This window comes from Bacillus rossius, chromosome 1 (genome assembly GCF_032445375.1).
Source record: "Bacillus rossius redtenbacheri isolate Brsri chromosome 1, Brsri_v3, whole genome shotgun sequence".
In the NCBI taxonomy this organism is placed as follows: Eukaryota; Metazoa; Arthropoda; class Insecta; order Phasmatodea; family Bacillidae; genus Bacillus; species Bacillus rossius.
Window position 1 is genome coordinate 274,834,585 of NC_086330.1, and position 22,662 is coordinate 274,857,246.

Genomic DNA, 22,662 nt, shown 5'->3' on the forward strand with positions numbered 1-22,662 from the left:
ATTCATTAAAATAGCTAAATAAATTAAAGTTATATTTTTAATTTATTTAAAACTGCAAGCAAAAATACTAGGCCATAAAATTAAAATAATATAAAATAATATTCATTGGACCAAATTCACTAAAGAATATTTCCTTACTCTTCTAAAACTTTGGTTGAAAAAAAATCTTGGCGTTTTTATAACAACGGCCAGATGTATGGCAGAAATGTGTCTAATAGCAACATTTTATAATTTTTGGAATGAACTTTATCAATATTATACAAGTAAAAATTGGTTTTATTTCTTTGAGACAAAATTTTATTAATGGCAGAAAAATCCTACAGTGCTTTAAATCACTGATCTGACATGAAAATATACTTAATTTATTACAAGATAATGAAATGCTATATTTAAAAATTTTTGTTTTAAAAAACTATTTTTACAAGCCTTGTTTCAGGGATAATTTGCATACTGTGACTATTGATGATTGCAAAAACTATTATATTTGGGCAAACATACTATTAATTGACCCCGAGTACAATGCATAAATAATCGACGCTCGTGCATCATTTAAATTTATTTGTCTACAAATGAAGGTAAGGTAGCTTAAGTAATTAGCATAAATTATGCGGATAATCTCTGTTAAAGCCATACCATTACACATGGGGAATACAGTTCCGGAAAAGTTTGCCCAGATTAATTAATTAAAGTTCATTTATTAAGGACTACGTAAAATTTCTTCCTAAATTTTGAACAGTCTGAATGACTATGCATACATTTTTCACACGTTCTTTCATAAGTCCACTAATCACACTCCCCACTGGAGGTCGGCTTGACAGGGGCTCACTCTACTGTTCGTCTCTCACCGAGCACCTCTGTACCAACACATTGCTTCGCACTGCTCACTCGTCCGCGCCGCGACACTGTCCCCTATGTTCCGATCTCTGCACACGAAGCCCGTCGCTCGTCGCCCGCTATCGCTCGCCGAGTTGTCACTCACCCTCCACACTTCACTGCAACTCGTAAATATCGGGCTATCCCGATGTAATGGTCTCGTATCCCTCGAATTGGTCGAGTCACCCAAGGTCCCCTCGACTTAACACCCGAAGTGGCGAGATCAACGGCGTTCTGTTTTACGACTGGGGAACTTTAGAACCCTCCAGACGAGACAGAGAGGCACCCCGGACTGTTTGGAAACAGGGCCGCAACTAGGCGGGGGGGGGGGGGGGGGGGAGCAAGCGGGGCATACGCCCCGGGCGCAAAGCTGTGGGGGCGCCGAAATCGCTTGCATTGTAATTCCTACTACAACTGGTAACTGGTAAAAAGTTTTTTAACTTGCATGCCAGGAATGTCTAATCTGATTTACAATATAACGTCTCAACATATTTAATGAACAAGTCTAGTGATTATACGGACTACTTTATGGACATAGTGGGTTCATGCATGGAAGTTACAGTAGCACAGAAACTGTTACATGTAGGTATGGAAAATGCTTAAATAACACCATTTTTCCGTGGGAGGGCCCCCGGACCCCCCGCATTATTGTTGTGGTGTGTGCAAAAAAAGAGGGGGGCGGGGGCGCATGAATCCATTCATGCCCCGGGTCCCAGAGACTCTAGTTGCGGCCCTGTTTGGAAAGACCACTAATGAGATCTCCTAGTAGTGGTAAAGGAGGTACGGGCGCTACCTGTGTCACGCCCACTCCCTAGAAACCCTACACTCTTGTGCACCGGACTTCACCTTCGACAACCTAGTGAAAACAAGAAGAAATTTAGTATTTATTTTTCCTGGCTGTATGAGTATTTTCTAGTGTATTTTAACGTAAATAAAATTAAAGTATGATTCAGTTGATTCAGAAATATTTTAAATACTCGTAAAACGTGAAATTGTATGAATCTTCAAAAATTGTGTTTTTTTAACCCCGGCCGCGATATTGCTCGAGCGGGCGGTACACCACGGATATGTTTGGGAAGTGATCGGTGTTCAGTAAGTCACATGGTTTCTTCCCTATAGTTGACATAACAAAGTAACATAAATCACATAGCGATTGACGTTGGCAGAATATTTATTGTTGGCCACGTAAACATAAAATTGCTCAGAAACGAGATCCTTGAATTGTTTTATTTTCGCAAATTTCATCAAAATGAATATCTTCCTGGTTTCCTTGCTGATTTCGTCCACTTTTTTGAGTAAGTAAACTCAACACTGTAGTCAACTACCTAGTATATCTTAAATTTAGCTTCGTGAATAATTACGTAGAGACCCGCTTAATTCAGTTATTTTTTGGATCATTTGTAGTTTCGATACTATGTGAAGTAACATTAAAGAATTTAAATTGCCTAAACACGTTAATTCCGAACGGAAGGTAATATGCTGCAAAAGCCAATTGACATAAGACATGCCATTTTGTGTCCAGGTGTATGGAGATCATCTTAGTGCCAGAAAATAACGATAATTGAGCAGGTATCCATTATTATTTTTTTTTAATTTTTGAAATGGTTCCCTAGTACATAGCTTTAAAACAAGAACTCTAGTAGTCGTGTACTTATTTATACATGCAATCATTACAGAGTCTGTGATAAATTTATGTGAAGCGTCATATATATATTATATATATATATATATGGACAAACATACCTACTCATAAAAAAAAACATAAAAATTTAAATCAAGTCCCACTAAGATAAAGAAAATATTGCACCAGAGCAAATGTATGGATTTTGGAAATAGTTGTCTCACAATGTCTCCACTTCCCCCAGCACTCTACTGGGAGTTGCGTCTAATATATGCGGCACAAACATGAATGAAAAATGAATAGATATTTAAATACGCATGAATTTTCTGACTTGCTCTCGCACCAAAATAAAAAAGTGCCGGTAAGTTCGGAGTAAACAACTTTTATTCTGAAATTTTGAGGAGCGCAGTAGTGGTGGCAGTCAATAATACAAAAATGAAGTTCCTTAAATTTTGTCACCCCCCCCCCCCCCCCCCGCCAACACACACACACACACAAATAATGCAGATTATAAAGAGCACAATATGCACGTGTGTGAGTTGGATTTCATGGGGAAAAATCGTGAATTGCAATGTCTATCATCTATATAATTTTGGCAAATACTAAATAAAAAATGTACAATAAAATAACCTTACAAAATCAAACATATAAAGAAATATCTTAAGCCCCGGGCTCATAATAAAGGTGAATACATACTCTATTTTCTGTGCATTATCGTCCACCAATACCCTCCCTGCGCGCTCTTCTCTTGTAGCCAAGTACGCGTGCCAATGCGCGTTCAAAGCAGCACACGTCAGGAAATAGTTCCAGCACACTGATTTAGAAAAGGCTCTCAAATATTTAATAACCATACAAAAATAGGTTACTGGATACAAAATCCTTTAAAACTATTTACAAAAATAATGAACTATAAATATTAATCATAACTATTAATGTATTTGCCAAAATAAGTTATATGCTTTTCTAGAATGTTATAGGCGTTACAAACTTAACTTTCATTTTAGTTTTACATTTTTTGAAAACCACACGCATATAAAGAAAAAGGTTTCATTAAATTTGCAACTTAAATAATTAACTAACAACGTGACCATAAAAAAATAAATATAAACATACAAAATACAATAAGAAATAAAAAAACTTTAAGAAAGAATATCGTTTATCACCACCTGCCACAACAATTGAATGTGCATATGCTAGAGGTGATAGAAAATAACTCGACAGTAACTATTAATTAAGGAATTTTTGCTTTGAACTCTACAAGCAAAGTGCTAGAGGGCTGTACGTGCTGCGTTATGAAAATATGAGACAAAAGACAGAAAGAGAAGAAAATACATAACACTGTCAATGTTTTATTTTACAGCATTCAATTGAAAAATTCCAATATCAAAATAACTGTTCAAATTGGCGTCCACTTACTGTGGTCTTTCTTTCAACCACAGATTAGTTTTGAACACAAATCGACTACCAACAATCAAATACAAAGTTTTCCCAGGGCTCTTGCTGTATTGCATTCTGCCTAGGCTTCTACAGTGTTGTTTTTATCAGCAGGTATTTTAGATATTGATCGGTGTTGTGATTCAAACTTTCGTTACTGATTTTGTTGTCTCACTCACGTTTTTGGTAGGTCAGAAATTCACTTCTGTATTTTTGTTTCTAGCATTTGCACTTTGTCACATTACTTTAAGTTGCATCATAAATGTACTGGAAAAATGTTTAAATAAAATGTATGCTGGTGACAGAAGCTGGTCGTTGTTTTAACAGCATTAACGTTTTCTATATTCTTTCTAAATAAAAGATGAACATTGCATGAAATTGAACTTTTAAACCGGCTACATTCTTGAAATATATATAATATCCTTACACATAAAAAAAGAAATATTTCAAGGAAAATGCAGGTCAAACTAGCCAAATGCCAAACGGTCAATATGAAAACCGGACATCGCTTTGCTCGGTCAATAAAAAACCTTTGAGCGCAATATATGACATCACAGAAAAAGGATTTAAACCAAGATGCTGGCCCAAAAAAAATTTGTAGAGATGGACATAAAATCACAAACGATTTTCTGTGAAATTCCATTGGTTAACATTGTTAAATAATTTCATATTTTGTGTAAAAAAAAAAAGCAAATTAGACGAATAATAGCGACGCAATAAGTGGTGGTACTGCTAAAGAAAATTTCTACAAAACAAACAAAAAAATAGAAAAAGAAACCGTCAAAACGCCAAGGGCACAAGATTAACAAATGAAGTAGGACGACAAAGTATACACCAAATGACTTAACGGGTTAAGCAACCTAATCATTCGTGATTTTTGTTGACTTATGTCAGACAATAAAATATTTTTAGGAGCAAAATATGTTGTTATTTCGAACAAGTTTCCTGGACAGTAGACTGTTACTTAACCGATAATTTATTGGCAGGTTTCATTGTTCGTGGTACCAATGGCCAGAGTTCCGCTGTTGTACAAATTGATGAATATCCATACATGGTAAGTATGAATGTAAGTATGTAAGGTTATCAGCCGAAGACTATTAATTAACCCAATGAGCATAGATATCAGTCCTCGTTGATCCAAGCCCTATTGCAAACATGATAAGACAATGCCAACCGTTGACGATGCCGACAGTTCCAAACACATTATTTACCGCCATAGCACTGAGAAGGCGTATTAATCAATGGAATGTATGTGATTGGATGACCAATTTCTTTCCACCTCCTTAGCTTTTCAAACATATTTAAAAAAAAAACTTTAAAAAATTACAATTGTGAGCCTCAACAGTTTCTTATATCTTAAAAGACTTACAATACTGGATCATTCTTACTGAAGGAGACATATGGGTACCAACATTTTAAAACGTACTATGTACAACCAAAAATGTTTTTACTCTTAGAAATAAATGCATTCACACGCTTACTAAAGAAACTTATGTCCAGTGTTTACTCGCTAGTAAACTTGTGGAATTTACAGAGAATCGAAGATAATAGTTTTATAACAAATAATAACAAAAACTGTAAACATATATGTTAAATCAATTCAACTGTTTGTAAATTAAATTTCAGGAACCTATTTTATAAGTGACACTTTAAGATAACAATGTTTTGCAATATAATTTTACTGATTTAAAGCACTTTTAGCATTTTCAAATTAGTACTTCATGCCTAACGCTTTCCCTCTCAAAAAGGCAATAAATCAATTAAAAAATAATATTTCAAAACTAGTAACATATGATCAGAATTTAGAAGAAAAACGTTTATGCTGATTACGGTTAAAAATAAACATTTTTTATTTTACACATATAATGATATACAGTGGTAGCAAGTCACTTGCTTAGAAACAATGAATTACTACTAAAAAAATTTAGATTATTTTTGTCCTGAAAAAAATAATTATATTCTTACTCTCTTCTAATTAGATTTTCTGTGAACTTTTGCTGTTTAAACCCTTAGTATTTTCCACCCTTTTAGTTCAGTGGTTATATCTTCTGGCTGGATCGATACCTGGTCAGGTAGGAGCTTATTAACTTGTGGATAACTGTCGCCCCAGGTCCAGTATTGTGTTGCTCCTTCAGGCTCACCCAGCGGAATTCAAATCCGAGCCTACTTTCACCCAGTCAAGGCATGGTGTTCCTACCGAGGTGATAGTTAAGACCCCAGCCCGTCGTTTGTTCATTCCATCATTTTTAAAATTACAAATAATAAAACCGTAAAAAGTTTGCATATTTAAATAAATTAAAAATTGTAAACTACGCTTACATTTAAAAACTTTCAAAACGATTAAATTATTCAGAGTAATTTTATATAGAAAATCTTTGGAATCTAGTTGCTAAAAATTATTGTTATTATTTCAGAATAAAAAACTATGTATATTAAACAACATTTAAGGGGTATAATACGTTGGCATGCTTTAGCTTGATGAAGCACAAAAACGCTAGACCAGGGTTAAAACAAAACAAAAATAATTTTTGTTTCACAAAAAACATAAAATCAAATCGATGAAGACCTCGAAACTACCACGAGAAATAACATGAAAATTTTAAACTTAGGAAACAATAAATATATATAATACAAAAATACGCAAATAATAATTCGCCATTAAATGGAAAATTTATAATAACAAGGAAAATCCAGGTAGTAAAGCAAGCAAATTAACTTGCAAGTCATTTCACAAATGCAAATAAATACACACATACATAAACATATTACATATATATAAATATATACATAAAGTATATTCTGTGTCTTGCAGGTGTAAACTACACTTGATGCACAGCTGCCTTGTAACATTTAAGAGACCGTCAAACCGAAATTCATGTATATTGTGGTTTTTGCAGGTGTCACTACACTTGGTGCACAGCTGCCTTGTAACTTTTTCATGCATATTTTTGTTGTTACGTCACCTGTACACAGTTGTCTTATAACCTATAAGGCACCCACAAATTTTATAACTAAATAAGGAGGTATTTTGCAGATGGCACTAAAATCGGTGCACTGCTACATTGATAGATTTTAATGACCGATAATACATAATCAAGTATATTTTGTGTGATGTAGGTTTTACTGCACCACCTCTATTTCTGCCTTGCAACATTAAAGGGACAAATAAATATTTTTCCTATATTTTGTGGGTTTTGCAGGTATCGCTACACCTGATAAATGGTGGTCATCGTTGTACGGCAACTATAATTTCCTGGCAGTTCACGTTGACGACTGCTTCCTGCTTGTACGACAGTCAAAACGAGTGAGTAGCAGTCAAGTGTTATGACACGTTTCACCACAAGTAAAATACACACAAGTTTAACTGCTGCGTTATCGCGCATAAATAGCTTTCCCTTTTTTGAGTCGGCAGCTTATACACTGACGATTTTTACTTTTCCTTTCGAGGTTGCCTGTGGCTGTTGAGAAATATGGCTTATTTCTTTGCTTTCTGGGTTGAGACTATACTTTCTGTATAATATACATAAGTGCAGGTGTTAGGGAAGCTTTAGAAAAAGAAGAATACTGCGTTTATTTACGTAAGTATAAGTATTTTTAAATGGCAAAATTTTAAATTAAAATAAAATAAATTATAGTTAAATTTTAATCAGTTGTCTAAGGTACTAAACTCTTTTTCATTAAAATGTAAAATATTTAATTGTTATAATATAATACTAATGATAAATTGTTTTACTTTAAAATATATATTTATTTATGAGTAAACTTTACTTTGAATCATGGTAAAGAATTTAGTGTGAAATTTTTACAGACACAGTTATCAAAAAAAATAAATGGGCACGTTTCCCATCTACATATTCATTTTATATTTTCAGGTAAATATACTAAAACCTTTTAAATATTTACCTAACGGACTATGGAATCTCTATATTGCACTCACGTCCAAAGTCAAAGATTAACTCAAAGTTAGTGGCCACAAATCAACTTCTCTGCTGTCCATGATGCGCTTGTACCGACAAAATCAACACTCTTGCCTTGTGCCGTGTTCAGCTTGCCAAGGGGAATATTTCGTCTGAGGCTACTACTGAGGTTGCAAAATTGCTGGGCCGCTACAGTCATTTCCCCAGCGTGTTTATGGCTGCGAAGCTTCGACCAAGCGAATCAGATCGAACGTCTTTTAACTTCGTCAGGTAATTTGCTATTCATTTTATACACGGAAAATATTTTCTGTACTTTGGCAAAAGATTCCATTAAAAACCAGTTGCCTGGAAATATTTTTCAGTACTACAAGAACGAGATTGTAACTTAGTACCTACATAGAACACATGGCTATGGTTATTTTTTGCATTTATGAAATTCGATTTTTTGGATAATACTGAGTATTTCTTAAGATAATTGGCGTATTTCTTAATTTTAAACTGATGTTTCATTCAAGAATAGTTTTCTTGAACCATGGAGAAATTAATCTAATATTTAAAAATTTTACTTGATTTTGCTGTATCATTCTTATTATGCGCTCAGTTAATACTGGAAAGCTATTCAGGGAATGGTGTAAAATATCTTTAACTATTGGTGGTAAAGGGATAACCCAAAACATATATACGCTGGTAAGAATCCGAATCCAGTATATCTGCGAACACTATTTTTTTTAGTGATGCAGTTGTTTTTATGTAAAATGTACTAATTTACAAAAATATCTTTATTTTTACATGAATTTTTCTGTTCAATTAACCAAAAAATTATAATTTGCAGTGCATGAAGCTTGGAATGTAATATAAAGCTTCACGTTTGTGACAAAGCTCTGGTCTGCTTTCATCAACGCCCAAAACTTGTATCATTTATATTGAATGTTGTAAAAATATACGGCCTAAACAGTTTTATAAGAAGAACAAATATTAAAATTATTATAATATTATTTACTGAATTCCAGTGTTAAAAAAATAAGTGTAATACAGCCATGATAAGAAAAAAAATTCGCACTTCAATTTTACTTCGCCAATATTTTTAACATTCCATCTGATAGTCGCTTCGCATCAGAAAACAAGTATTCGCACAGGCCTACTGCCAACGTGACATGTGGTTCCGAGACACCCCAGAACTTAGGGAAGCCGGCTATATACAATGAGTCGAAACGGAATCGCTCCCGAACTTCATGCTCCTGCTAGACGAAAATACCTTCGTCGCAAGGTCATAGTTCGTGGAATTGATAATTTATTCCAGGTGGACCTTGTTGAGATGATACCAAATTCCCGATTGAATAAAGGTTTCAAGTACATGTTGACAGTCATTGATGTTTATAGCAAGTTCGCTTGGGCTAGAAATTTTAAATCAAAGACTGCAACTGAAGTAGACAAGGCCATGGACAATTTTTTTTGCATGATGGTCGTGTACCGTCGCACCTGCAAACGGACCTCGGGAAAGAATTCTTCAATGCAACCTTCAAGGCTTTGATGAAGAAGTATGGCACCAAACACTACTTTACATTTAGTAATGCCAAAGCCTCCGTTGTCGAAAGGTTTAACAGAACTTTGCGTTCCAAGATGTGGTGACAGTTCACGGCTAACGAAAATTACAAGTGGCTTTACATCTTGCCGAAAATAATAAGCGAGTATTATTCCAAAGTGCATTCTACAAAGAAAATGAAGGCAAAGGACGTAAAGGACAATCGCCTACTTCGAACAGTGTTTTCCAACAAAAAGAAGAAAGATCCATGAAAGCTTAAAGCTAACTTCGGTGACATTGTGCAAATCTCCAAGCAGAAAGATATATTCGAGAAAGGATTCACTGAAAACTGGAGTCCCGAACTTTTCCGTGTGACATATGTTCGTGAATCAGAGGCTAGGACCTACTACCTCGAGGATTTGGACCACAAACCTATTCGTGACGGCTTCTATGCCGAAGAGATTCAGCCTACGTTGTATCCCGATATGTACTTGGTGGAGAAGTTATAAAACGAAGAAATGGACGATCCTAAGTCAAGTGGTGGGGCTTTCCACCTCACTTTAATTCGTGGGGGGCAGATACAGAAATCTAGAAATGCTCAAGACTTTAGTAATTTGTCAGTGTTTTTTTGCACATGTAGTAGTGTATAATTTATGTGATAAAATTTTATGTTTGTAAAAGAACTTGTGGTGTTTTAATTTTATCAAACCTGTAACCTTTACTTCATTTTGTTTCTTTTTCATGTAAAGATTATATAGGTAAATTAATGATTGATTTTTTTATGAATTTAATAATTTTTTATAAATTTTTGGGTCAATAAATACAAATTTCCAAGATGGTGGACATAACGGCTTACTGGAGGCTAATAGTAAAAGATTTTAAGCCTCTTTAAGAATTTTTAACATGATTTATTGAAATTATTATTTTTACATAAAATTATTTTTTTTTGCTTCATCCAGGGATATAGCCAAGGACAGGAATCGATCGAATCGATCAGTATATTATTAAGTTATGTTTTTAATGAATTTTTGAATTTTTCCCGATTTTATAGCATTGAAATTACGGATTTTCAATATGGCGGTCATGACATCATACTACCTGATGATATATATGCTATGAAAGAAAAGGCGGGGGTCAGTCTGCGACAGCCTCAATGAGGCAAGGATCGGTCGCCATTTTTATTATTTTTTTACTCACCGGGTTCGAACCGAGGACTTCGAGCTCCATGTATAAATGTATTTTTTTAATATTATTATTGAATTTTTATTAATTTATTATTTTATAAAATTTAATAATTTTTCATTAAATTCGGATAACAAAAAATATTATAAAAATGGCGGCTGTAAAGAAAATAGAAACGGTGACAGCATAATTCAAAATGGCGGAAAACAAAATGCCTGAATGTTCGAGAAAACCAATTGACGTCATCCAAGATGGCAGATCCAAGATGGTGGATCCAATATTGCCGCCATAGTCAAGGTCAAAGGTCAAGGTCACAGTCATCCAAGATGGCCGCCGTGACGTCACAATCCAAGTTTGCGGAAAAAACCACCACCACTTGGCGCCTGGTGCCAGAGCCCCTTTTCTATATGGAAATACTTCAAAAAAATCACCTGTTAAAATAATGATTGACTTAATAGATTTCCTTTTTGGTTTGGTTCTCGGCCAGTTATAATGAAAACTAAAGCTTAAAATTAATTTTAAATCTATTTCCCGTTTACTTTCATGCAGTTAATTAATAATTCGCACTACGTAAAACAACATTAGACGAGATAACTGCCCGACGAATTAAATACATTGTCGCTATGCCTAACACAGAAGTACATTTTTGTCTAATGCATTAATACATACCAAAAATTTAATGTACAATGCTATACAAATAGGCCAAGTGTCTTCGGACCACTATGCAAGGTCATGATAAATGTCAAATGTATAGGCCAGACATTTGGTGAAACATAAGGCCTTCTTCGTCGAAAGATAATATAACATATTTCCAGAAGTCAAGACATAAAGTCTTCGAACTGTCAAATCTAAAGTATCGATAAAATCAACTACAAGAAATTAGACCGATTAAACATGATTTATGCTGACTGAAGGAACAAGAATCCCTGTATAAATCTTTTATCAAAACCAAGAGGTTTTGTACTAGTAAATATTCAGATCTACTTCAGATTTAGCTACTCACATTTAACGAAACTACACATATTCAACAATTGAAAAGAATACACACGACACTAAATGACACACAGTGTACACACAGTACACACTTAGGACAAACAATGAACACACAGTATATACACATGACACAATTGACACACAATACTCACAGGAGACACAATGGACATGCAAAGGACACACAGTACACACACTGAACACGCAATGAACACACTGAACATAAAATGAACAAAAAATACACACAATAAACATACAGTACACACACAGGACATGTAGTAGACACACAGTACATACACTGGAAACACAATGAACACACGTCACACAGAAAACACACAGTACACACGCAGGTCATTCAATGGACACATAGTACATAAAACTGTACACACATTTCACACAGTACACACCTAGTACACGCAATGGACACACAGTAAACACACCGTTTACGCAATAATCACACAGTACACACTGGACATGCATTGGTCACGCAATGGACACAAACAACGAACACACACAACACACACACAGGACATACATGGACTAAAAGGATGTACATTTGGACGAAAATTCAACTTAGCATAATACGAACCTGTAAGTAGGATACGATTTCATCAGTAGCATACGATAATACAGACTTGACTACGGACATTTAACGAAAAGGACGTACACTTTTACGAACATTCCACCCAGTAGGAAGCGATCACCAATTTACGACAGTATATAATGCCTCCAAATAATATATTTCTTACAATACACTTTGACATATCAGCAGATCAACAAAGTTTTCCACTATTGACAAGAAAGCTGCCGCGCTTTCACACAGCGACTTTGATCGGTGACTAAAGAAGAATCTGGAAACAGATCAGTTGCTCTGTGTTTCAGCACATGCACATTGGACCTAATCCTGTAAAACTTTCGCGGCCCGGCGTGCGTGAACTTCGTTGCTTTTCCGTCACCTACTAATTTTTTCACTCTCAAGGCGCTTAAAGAAGTATAGCTTCAAAATATTTTGGTTCTACAACTCCCTTAGTTGTTTTTGTTTATACATGAAAACGTAAAACTGTGTAGCTAATGAAATATGGTAACTATGTAAACCATATGTGTCGAATTGAACACGCCCGACCCTGCCAACAGTGTGTTCCTCAACTCGGCAGACCTGAGGCTCGTGTACGGTGCCAAGGAGATGGACAGCTCGCTGGACTACATCTCCCAGCCAGAGATAGAGGTGCGGTTTGTGGTCAGCACGTACATCCACCCGAGGTTCGACCTAAACAACTTCTTCCAGAACCTCGCAATGCTCAAGGTGCGTGTCATCGAAACGAGATATGTGAAGTTAGGAACAGTCATGAGTTGGCTGATGTGATAAAGTTTAAGTCTCTGTCTTCTCCACGATCTTCACATTTCAACACACGAAAATATTGCAGAAATAGCACTCGACCACGCCTTACGATTGTTTAAAAGTAACTTTTTTTTCCGTGATGAGTCTTAACTTATCACCGCTGTTTTGAGGTTTCATGTCAGTAGCACTAAAGATTAATTTTTCATTTTTGGTGTACCATGCGTGCCTGTGAACAAAGTTACCTTGCTTGAAGTATGGCAAAAACATTTCACATTTTTCTGCAATGGCATTTTGAGTCACTTTTGCAACCCCATGAAATGTATACAAATCAGAAGTAAAGACATCAAAGTTTACAACTAAGTGTTATTGATACAAACAGTTTTTACAGTCCTCATAACTATTTCTTATATTGAAATATTGATTACCTACCTTCCATCAAGAGCAATAGTTACATTAAACCATGAATAATAATCATAGACTATATCAGAGCATGGCTTTCAAGTGAAAGTAAATATTAAAATGAAAATACTAGTTCTTTTACGGAGTCATTACTCACTACTGGAAAGCGGAGTCAATTTCAGGATGATTACTTGCTTTTGGTTTTGTTATGTATCCAACCGACTCCGATGTCAAGGCACCAAGGAACAGGCACCCTCGCAGCTGACTTGTCAGCCATCGTCCAACTCTGCGGAATAGAGCCTAGCGAGTGGTTGTTCGTGGCGAGCCCAGGTATGGCTCGTATATTATCCCTCCAGTGGACTGTTATATTTCTCTGGATTCCACTTGCTACGCGATTGGATGGTCGATAGCGTTAAATCCAAAACTGCGACCTCGCTAGCTGCTCCAATCATGCAGGTAGTCCTTCCGATGTTTCTGGACCAGAGTCGCAATTACTCATACAGCGAGTAGCTACTAATGATTGTTTGGCTCGAAGGCGATTCCCCGGGTTTTCATGTTGCTCCTGGCTGATCATGGTGCTCCATAGCACTCGCTCCATGGACGTAACCTCGTCCAGCGAGGCATCGAACTCTGTGATGTCGATGGTAGCACCAGCATCGAATGCGCGTGTTACTCGTTGACGGGCTCCCTACTCAGTAAGCACTCGTGTGTGAAGGACTCTAACCCAATGGCTCTCGAAACCCGTTTACGGTATCGTCCGTTACGTTTATTCGTTGTGCTGACCAGCACCCTGACACCCTCCTCTGTAGCGATTAGCTAATCTTTGGCCGGGCACGAATGACATCGCACTTGAAGCACATCGTAACGTTACTCCTGATGTACAGAGTGACAGGCTGCCTGCTTGATGGCCTTATATACTAGTATGGGTGTCATGGTCGAAACGATAGAGAATATTACAAACTAGCTCAGTAAATGTCGGACTCAGTAAACTCGGGTAAGTTTTATTGCATCATACGCGCTCCTGCATCTCATTCAGTGAAATAGCGTCAGGCAACTCGCTTGGCGACTCGGGAATGAGATGTAATGGACGTACAGCTCGTTAAACCTCCCCCAAAAATAAACGCATCTAAAGAATACGATAGCTAGCCCGCTTACGTCTGACTCAAAGAACTGTTAGGGGTCATAGACAAATAGTCGTGAACATAAACAGGATATGAAATAAAAGGATGTAACATTTTTAGCACACATATAACAAATTAATTGTATCTTAACATATTACATAAATATAAGAAGAAAAACTTAATAAAATTGTTTACCTTAGGTTAAATGCCTTTACATTTCATAATAACATTAAAATTAAAAAAAAAGTCTATATAACTAACATTTAAACTAGACTTTGCTGCGGAACAATGAACCTGTCAAGGATCCTGTTTCCTCTCTGCTTCACTACTTAGCAAACCCTTTTATGCTGTTACATTTTTTTCCTGGCCTGTCACCAATTGGGTTCCTTGAACTTGAATGCCAATTTTCTGAAAAATTTATCCCCTGTGCTACTGAGGAAGTGAGTTTTCACTAATATTAACTTACTACTTGATAGGGGAACTCAACATGCAGATCATTGTAATCTTTTCGCATCATGTCAAAATATTTTTTTAAGACATTGGCTCATTTCTAACCAATACTGCCTATCTCATACCACCGGTTTAAAAAAAAAAAAAAAAACCTTTTTCTACATGCGACTTCCCAGCATCGCTAAGGAATGTAAAAGATCTCTCCCAAAAAAATCCTGGCAGGAGTTTTATGAATCACAGATCTCGATCTTGAGTTTATCCCTAGCAGCAGAAGATGCAACGATGTTTTCCAGTTATGGTGACACTCGTGATGGAAATGTCTTAACATCCCTTTTATGATGCGGTTACATCACCCCAAAATTTTGCTCTCCAGGCAGCAAGGGCTTATCTGCACTAACCAGATTCCTCAACTAAAAGTAAGATTGCATATTTCTTTCGATACAAGATTTTTAGCATCATCAGTGACATTAAAAACCGGGGAAACAAAAAAAAACCTTTCACTCAAGATTATTGTGATTGTGCTGACTTTATGATATTTTTATAATGGTGAAAACCACCACAAATTTGAAAAACCCATCAACCAAAACTAACAGACTTGCATTAGCTCCTTTGAATCTCGGGAGTGGACCAAAGCAATCGAGGTATATTCTTTCCCAGACGAAACTTGTCAATATACTGCAAAAAGGGGTGGGCTTCAATCTCGCGAATAATTGTATTTGCACTGCTAACAACTGATGAATCTATGGCCTTTTGAAATTTATTTATTTCAGACAAAAGAATATTATTTCTACTGGTCAAGGTTTTTAACTTACCCAAAATGTCCCCCAAAATATGATTGATGATAACATTTAAATATCATTTCCCTGAATTTATCGAGGACATAAGCTTGAAATTCCCCTTTCCTACTGGTTTCACTGACAAGTCCTTTTTTGTACACTACTCTGAGCCCTTGTAATTTTTCAACATTTATTTTAGTTCCTGGCAAATATATTCTAGCATTTTCTAGTGACAGCGGTTTACAAAGGTTTTTGGTACACCCTCAAAGTTCGCTAGGGTTATAAATATGTGACAAGATGTCTGCCGTGCAATTTTCAGATCATTTCACAAGCTGGACGAGAAAGCGAAAAACGACTAAGATGCCCAGCACATCGATCTAACTTACCAACTTTTTTTTTTTTTGGGGGGGGGGGGGGGGGTGGATTTCCAGAGCCAGGTTGAGTCCTGTTTGTCCGTACATATGTCAAAATATGTCAACTGGAGATAATCCGCGAAATTCTCGAAATCCCATACGCAACATAAAGCCTTTTTATGGGCAGAATATTTTTTTTCAGCCTGATTTAATATTTGGCTAGCATAGGTACTGGCAGTAATTGGCCATCGTGGTCATGTCTCAGAACAGCTCCAAGAGGCAAGTTGCTTGTATCAACATTCAAGAAGAACTTCCGAACAAAGTCGGGTGATTGCAGCATGGGTGGAGATGAGAGGCACATTTTTTATTTTCTCAAAAGCTTTTTTTTTTGTTCTTGATCCACAGCCAGCTGAACCCCCCACCCCCCCTACTTTTTTTTATTTGCTTCAAGGGAGCGACTCTTGATAATGTTTGAGGGACAAAAGGTTTTATATCATTTCCAATATTCATAGTAGTACGGTAAAGGGGTTTTTGGTGCAGGCTTCAGTCTGTGGTGAGTAAAGAAAGACCATGACTTTGTGCGACATCTTGGATTGTGATGTACAATGACCATTTGGGATGACCTTGATATTGGACCATGACATTGGAACTTGACATTAGACCTTGAAATTGACCTTAGCTCTTTGACATGACCTTTGACCATAACCTTGAAATTTGACCTCGTCCAACATCATTAATTCTTCCATCTTAAAATTGAGTGTCATACTCACGATCATTCCAATTTTCGTTACTGTGACATCATCACAACACCAACTATCCGGAAATTGCATTTTTCGTTATGGTGATATCATTGTGCCCCCCTCTCTCACACATTCACTTTTCATTACGGCAGAACATTCCACCATTTTGGATTCCACCATTTGCCATTATGAAATAATTTCCTCCATTTCGAATGATGATGTCACTGTTACAATTTTCGTAACAGACACCATCTTATAAATCTGTAATTATTTATCTATAAATTATGGGAAACTTTGGCCTTGATCTTGACTTTAAACCTTACTCATTGCCCTTCACCTTCCCCTTTTACCTTGCCACAAACCACCATCTTTAATTTCACAACTTTAAAATCGAGCGCCCCACTCACGATAGTTGCATGTTTCAGTAAGGTAGAAACTTCTACAATCTTTGATTATGACATCACAGCTGCCATATGGATTTCTTCTACTGTATGTCACTATATTGGATTATGAAATCGCATTCGCCATAAAGTTTTCGTCTACTGGAGGCCAGCATTTTAAATCAAGTCATAGTCACCATCTTATTTTTTTATTCTGTTAGAGGTTATCATCTTAGATGACGTAATGTCCGCAATATTTGTTTTGCTGTTTGTTCCTAGAGTGCACTAGCATCGCTCTGTCGAATACACCTTTGGTCGATGTTACATTTACTACCAGTATTACTTTGACCCTTATCGATATACTAAATTTAAATTTTATACAAAATACATTGGAAACAAGATAATTCAAACCATTTTAGTTTGTGCCTAAGGATTGGAAAACGTACTGCTTTGGCCCCAAGGCCATTGAAATATTTACCAGACTGAGAATAAAGTAAGTTATATAAAAATAACACACATGTCAAGAATTTTAATTTTTTAACATTTGAAGAAATAACGGGTTCTCTACAAGAGAAATGGTGCCGCCATCTTGTTTTCAGTACCTGGTATCCAGGAGCGCTATCTTCGAGCAGTGCACACATCATTTGCTAGAGGCCACTGTCACCATAATAGTTTGATTTTTAACCTCTAGAATGCAGTAGTATTTATTTCCACAGCATCTGCCCTGTTGTAAGTCATCTGGGCCGCCATCTTGATAATCTCTTATTATGAAAGTTTAAAATTAGTAAAGATTTCCAAAATAGTTTAAAAAAAAACTCATTTTACTGAGAAATTTAACGTTAGTTAAAAGTATTTATTAAATTTGACATTTAAGTGAGAAGTTCCAGAAATAAAATCAAAAATAGAAATAACAAGTCAATACATATTTTCTAAAACTACAAACAAGCAAATATTTAGCATTTCTCGATTTCTGCACGAATTAAAGTGAGGTGGAAAGCCCCACCACTTTATGTAGGATATTCCATTTCTTCGTTTAAGGATATTCTCCACCAAATATATGACGGAATACATCGTAAGCTGAATCTATTCTGCATAGAAGCCACCATGAATAGGCATGATAGTAGGTCCTAGTCTCCGATTCGGGAACGTGGGTCACACGGAAAACGTTTAGGACTTCAGATCGCAGTACATCCTTTCTCGAAGACGCCTTTCTGCTTGCATATCCACACAATGTCCCGACATGAGATTAACGCTTTCGTGAATCTTTCTACTTCGTGTTGTAAAGCATGTTCAAAGCAAGAGATCGCCCTTCTTTAGGCTTCAATTTCATGGTATAATGCACCGTGGTATTGTATTCGTTTATTTCCGTCAGCCACGAACTGCCGCCACACTAACTGAAACCAGCAGCAGTTTCAGACGATCAAGTGGATCGTCCCAATTCACATAGTCAATGTTCTGTACACTTTCTAGATTTTTTGAACCTTTAAAATATAATGCAACTTCACTGAAAAGATGAGTGAGAATGTCCATTTTTTCATGATCTTCGACTTTAAAAATGCCATTTTCCGGATCAGTATCATGAAAACGAGCATGAGTATGCTATAACATATTTTGTAATTTTACATATCTTCATGGGAATATTGTTTAGGTTCCCTGCGAAATATTATTATGTACAGATCTACAGCCTTGTGTGTTTTGTACTTCTCTACGCATTTACTATTAACAAATGTAAAATTTAAATGTTGATAAAAAATATATTTCCTTAGCATCGAAAAAAAAAACACTTACTTTTCTGTAACTTCTGTAGGTCACGTCATTATTCCGACTTCAGAAACATCTCAGGTATGGCCGGACCATTGCATTAATTGGGATCCATATTTTCGTAACTTTTTCTTGTGCATAAACCGAGCTTGTTTATATACCCTATTCGTTGCTGTTGTCAACCTGTCATCTGTCTTCTGTCTTCACAGTGATGAATGGTTCTTCGTTATTTTTTAGTTCGTCGAGACCACTAGTGATTGGTTTAAATATATCTTTATTTTCCATTGTACGTGGAAGTGTAGCCCATATAGTTAATATACTTTTGCACAAACATATTTTACAGCACTATTAAGGTCAATGATCAAGTTCGATAATGTAATGGCCAAAGCAGATTGAAAGACTGCCTTTAATATTTTTATTCGTCCACAGAAATGTCTTCCATACACGAATTAAACACATTCTTGCTGTATTTAGGAATATCTTATTTCCTTGCCAAGTGAGTTAGTTATGCAATTAGACTACTTTGAAAAGCCCTCAAATCATCACGTATAGTGCAATCGATACTTCCATCATGTCGCCTATTCGAGAATACGAGATATCCGTCTTTCTCTGGTTAAGGGCTACCAGGTACTCTTTTTATTAGATTTTTTGCATTTTCTACTTTTTTGGTGAAGTAGCAAAAGGTATTTCTGTATATTGGTATCGTGAGACTTGAGAACAGTATGCAGTTCAGTAGCACAACTACTACGACTAAATTTCGAAATGCCATGACTCATTTGTGACGATAAATTGATCTAAACTTGTCTGTATCTGCCTTTATAAAGATACCAGTCTTCGGTTATAACTAGTATTCCTGCTCGTTTTTACATCACAAGAAGAAAGTATATTTTAATTCCTGAAAAATTGTTTCGGTGTTCACGTGATAATTATAAGCATGACGTAAACCAAGTTCATCCATGCAAAATAACACGATGACCTTTGCACTGTCATGCAGCAGCTTTTAGTTATTCATCTGTACGTCTTTGACACAGGTAAATGCAGTCTACTTCTGTGTGTTTTCTCATTTAAAATTTAACTTGTTTTATTCCTTGCTTCTTGAACATGGCGTCATAGAAAATTATTACGGAATTGCTTTAGAGTGGCTAGGATACACTACTTTATCATTATCATTAAAGGGAAAATACTCCAGGCCATTCACCTATCGTAAAATCGTAACCAAACGCTGGTAATAAGGCTGTTTCCAACGACTTGGAATAGAGGTACACGTTTTGAACCGAAGACCGCTTGGTTCTTTAGAAAATTCAACAGAACGCCTGTTTTCCCACAGTTAGACGGGCCTGGCATAATGCATCGTACTGTATAAGGTATTAACGAACCATCTCGCGATTAACGCGCACTGGAAGATGTTGTCTTGCGTAATGCATATAGGTAAAAATACTTCTTGCTTGACTTTCATTGTAATGGCGGAATTCTATAAAAACAAACACATTTAACATTTAGTTCAGTTGTGCATAGTGCATCGAAGTGTTAAGAATAAAAGACACATCGGTGCAGGCCTTGTGAACTCGCTGATAAATAATTTTGTATTCAAGCAACACATTTCAGGCTACAGATTTTGTTGCCAAAACACTAGCTCGAAGCGACATGGGCATTAATTCACTTATCGAGAAGTGCAAGCAGCACAATATTGCCTATTCCCTCAGCAAGGGTCTGTAATCTAGGTGCCGATCTGACGAGATATTGGCAAAGGAAGGCGAATATAGAAGTAAATCGCATGACGTAGGATTAGAAGAAAAAATTGGGGTGTGGGGTACACTGAAAGTTATGAAGACTAAGCTAAATAAGGAATGGGTAATGGCCAAGTTGGGAACAGCAAGATAAAGGCCTCTTGCAAGACTGATGCAGGCATGCGAAAGATCAAGGAGAAAAGCCAAACTTTGGATAAGAAGATTACTAGAGGAAACATACTTTTACTTTTCGTTTTTCCTGCATTGAGTTTCCTCAATGTTCTCATCGGTGCTACACGTAGTATATTGCAAGCAGTCAAAACTTCGAAGAACTAGTGCATACAGTTTTATGAAACACGAAGACACAATGCTAGCATGGAAGCCATTGTCATGGGTAAAACAAATGGCACAGGACTCTTAACGTCCTCACAATGCAGGTAAGGCATGAAAAAGAAACAAGTGAAAAAATCTTAAGATCTCTACAGAAACGCCCATTCACTTATATGAATTTAATAAGGTACTCTCGCAAACTGATAATACCACATTTCCGAGGTGTGTTTATGTAAGACACTTAACCTAGCAAGCAAAAGGTTCGTATTGTGCCATTATTAATTTAGACTTATCAGCAGGTCGTGGCACGCACTAGGTAATATACACAAAATCTGCAAAAAAAATAGGCAGAATACTACGACAGTTTTATTAATTTGAGACTTCCATCAGAATAATGTCGATACCTGCGTTGGACAACACAGTGCTACAATTATGAAACCGAATATTTGCTTAATAAAGTAATTTGTAATCACTTATGCTTCGCTTTCTTCTTAAAATAATCTTCAGTTATGAAAATAAGCCAGTAATATCGATAACACTTACATTGACAGATCACACTTCGGAGCTGCATGTGGTCCATTTAGTTTAATCTAAAAACCTGTCTTTAATACCTAACATAATTAGGGGGACATCCTGACAACTAACCCACTCTTTGTTTGACAATCACCTAAATGTCACCTAGAGACCTCTCATTTACCCATTCCCGACAACTTTTTTACCTATAAAATACAAACAACCTATTAGGAATTAATCACAACTTACTCGCATTGCTAATGCTTAAGGAATTAAATTGTGCTTCCCTCCCCCTCCACACTTCCCTCTCCCATCAAACTTCCCTCGATAAAACCCTAATCCCCTACCCTACCATTATATAGACGTTTATAGGTCCTACACCCTTTTGAAGGTTATTGTATTGAGCAGCATCATATAGTTTTTGTCCAATTAGTAGCACTCTCAGTCCCCTATCCTCAAGGGGAGGGTGGAACAGTTTTGCGTTTATCTGAAGGGATAGGAGTATTAGGTGCAGGATTGCAGAAACCTCCAAGTTGCTGGAAGGTAGAAAAATAGAGGCAGAGGTGTGTATGTGAAGGTGTTAAGTGCAAAACATGTCAAATGATTCAGAAGAAGTAGGAGGGGAAAGTGGGGAAAAAGTTAGATGAGGAAAGGAAGTGGGGGAATGTGTGAGAATTAGAGGCAAGAGTAGAAGGTTGGTAATGTTGGAGAGCAAATAAAGTAAAGAAGATATTCTAGAAAATGAGGGCAGTGAAGGGAATACAACTATGAAATTACTAAAGTGTTGTCATTGACAACAATCTAGGATGACATCTTGGTGGCTGGCTCTTGTAATAAGCGGCTTACAGGAGGCTGAAAAGAGTGTACAATAATAATCAAATTTTTTCTCCTTCCTTCATGAAAATAAAATATTAATGTGTGGTCCTCTAAGTTGGTCTTGTTCCGGCATTGTTTGAATGTTTTCTTTAAATGTGGTTCTTATTAATATTGAAATATTATCAAAACATTTATGACATGGCAACAAATTATTATTTTACTTAATAAATCACAATTATTACTTAGGTATTTTTTTTTGTTCATGGCACAAGAACAATACTCACAACATTCAATTTCTTTTAGAAATCAGTGAATATAAATACACTTAAACATAACACACATAAATGAATCTTTCCCTATCAAAGTAAATTAAATTAGTACGGGATAGGAAGGAATAGGCTACAACACATAAATTAGC

At 36.2% G+C, this 22,662-nt stretch overlaps 1 protein-coding gene across 1 annotated transcript in view; it reads left to right on the top strand.

The window, feature by feature from the left end:
- Nucleotides 1–2,091: 2,091 nt before the first annotated feature.
- LOC134527612 (trypsin-like) overlaps nt 2,092–22,662 on the top strand; it is a 51,698-nt gene continuing 31,127 nt past the window's right edge. The window contains exons 1-4 of the mRNA XM_063360452.1: nt 2,092–2,168; nt 4,915–4,982; nt 7,129–7,232; nt 12,674–12,842. Coding sequence (XP_063216522.1) covers nt 2,123–2,168; nt 4,915–4,982; nt 7,129–7,232; nt 12,674–12,842 — 387 coding nt within the window. The 5' untranslated portion in view covers nt 2,092–2,122. The remainder of the gene's footprint in view (nt 2,169–4,914; nt 4,983–7,128; nt 7,233–12,673; nt 12,843–22,662) is intronic.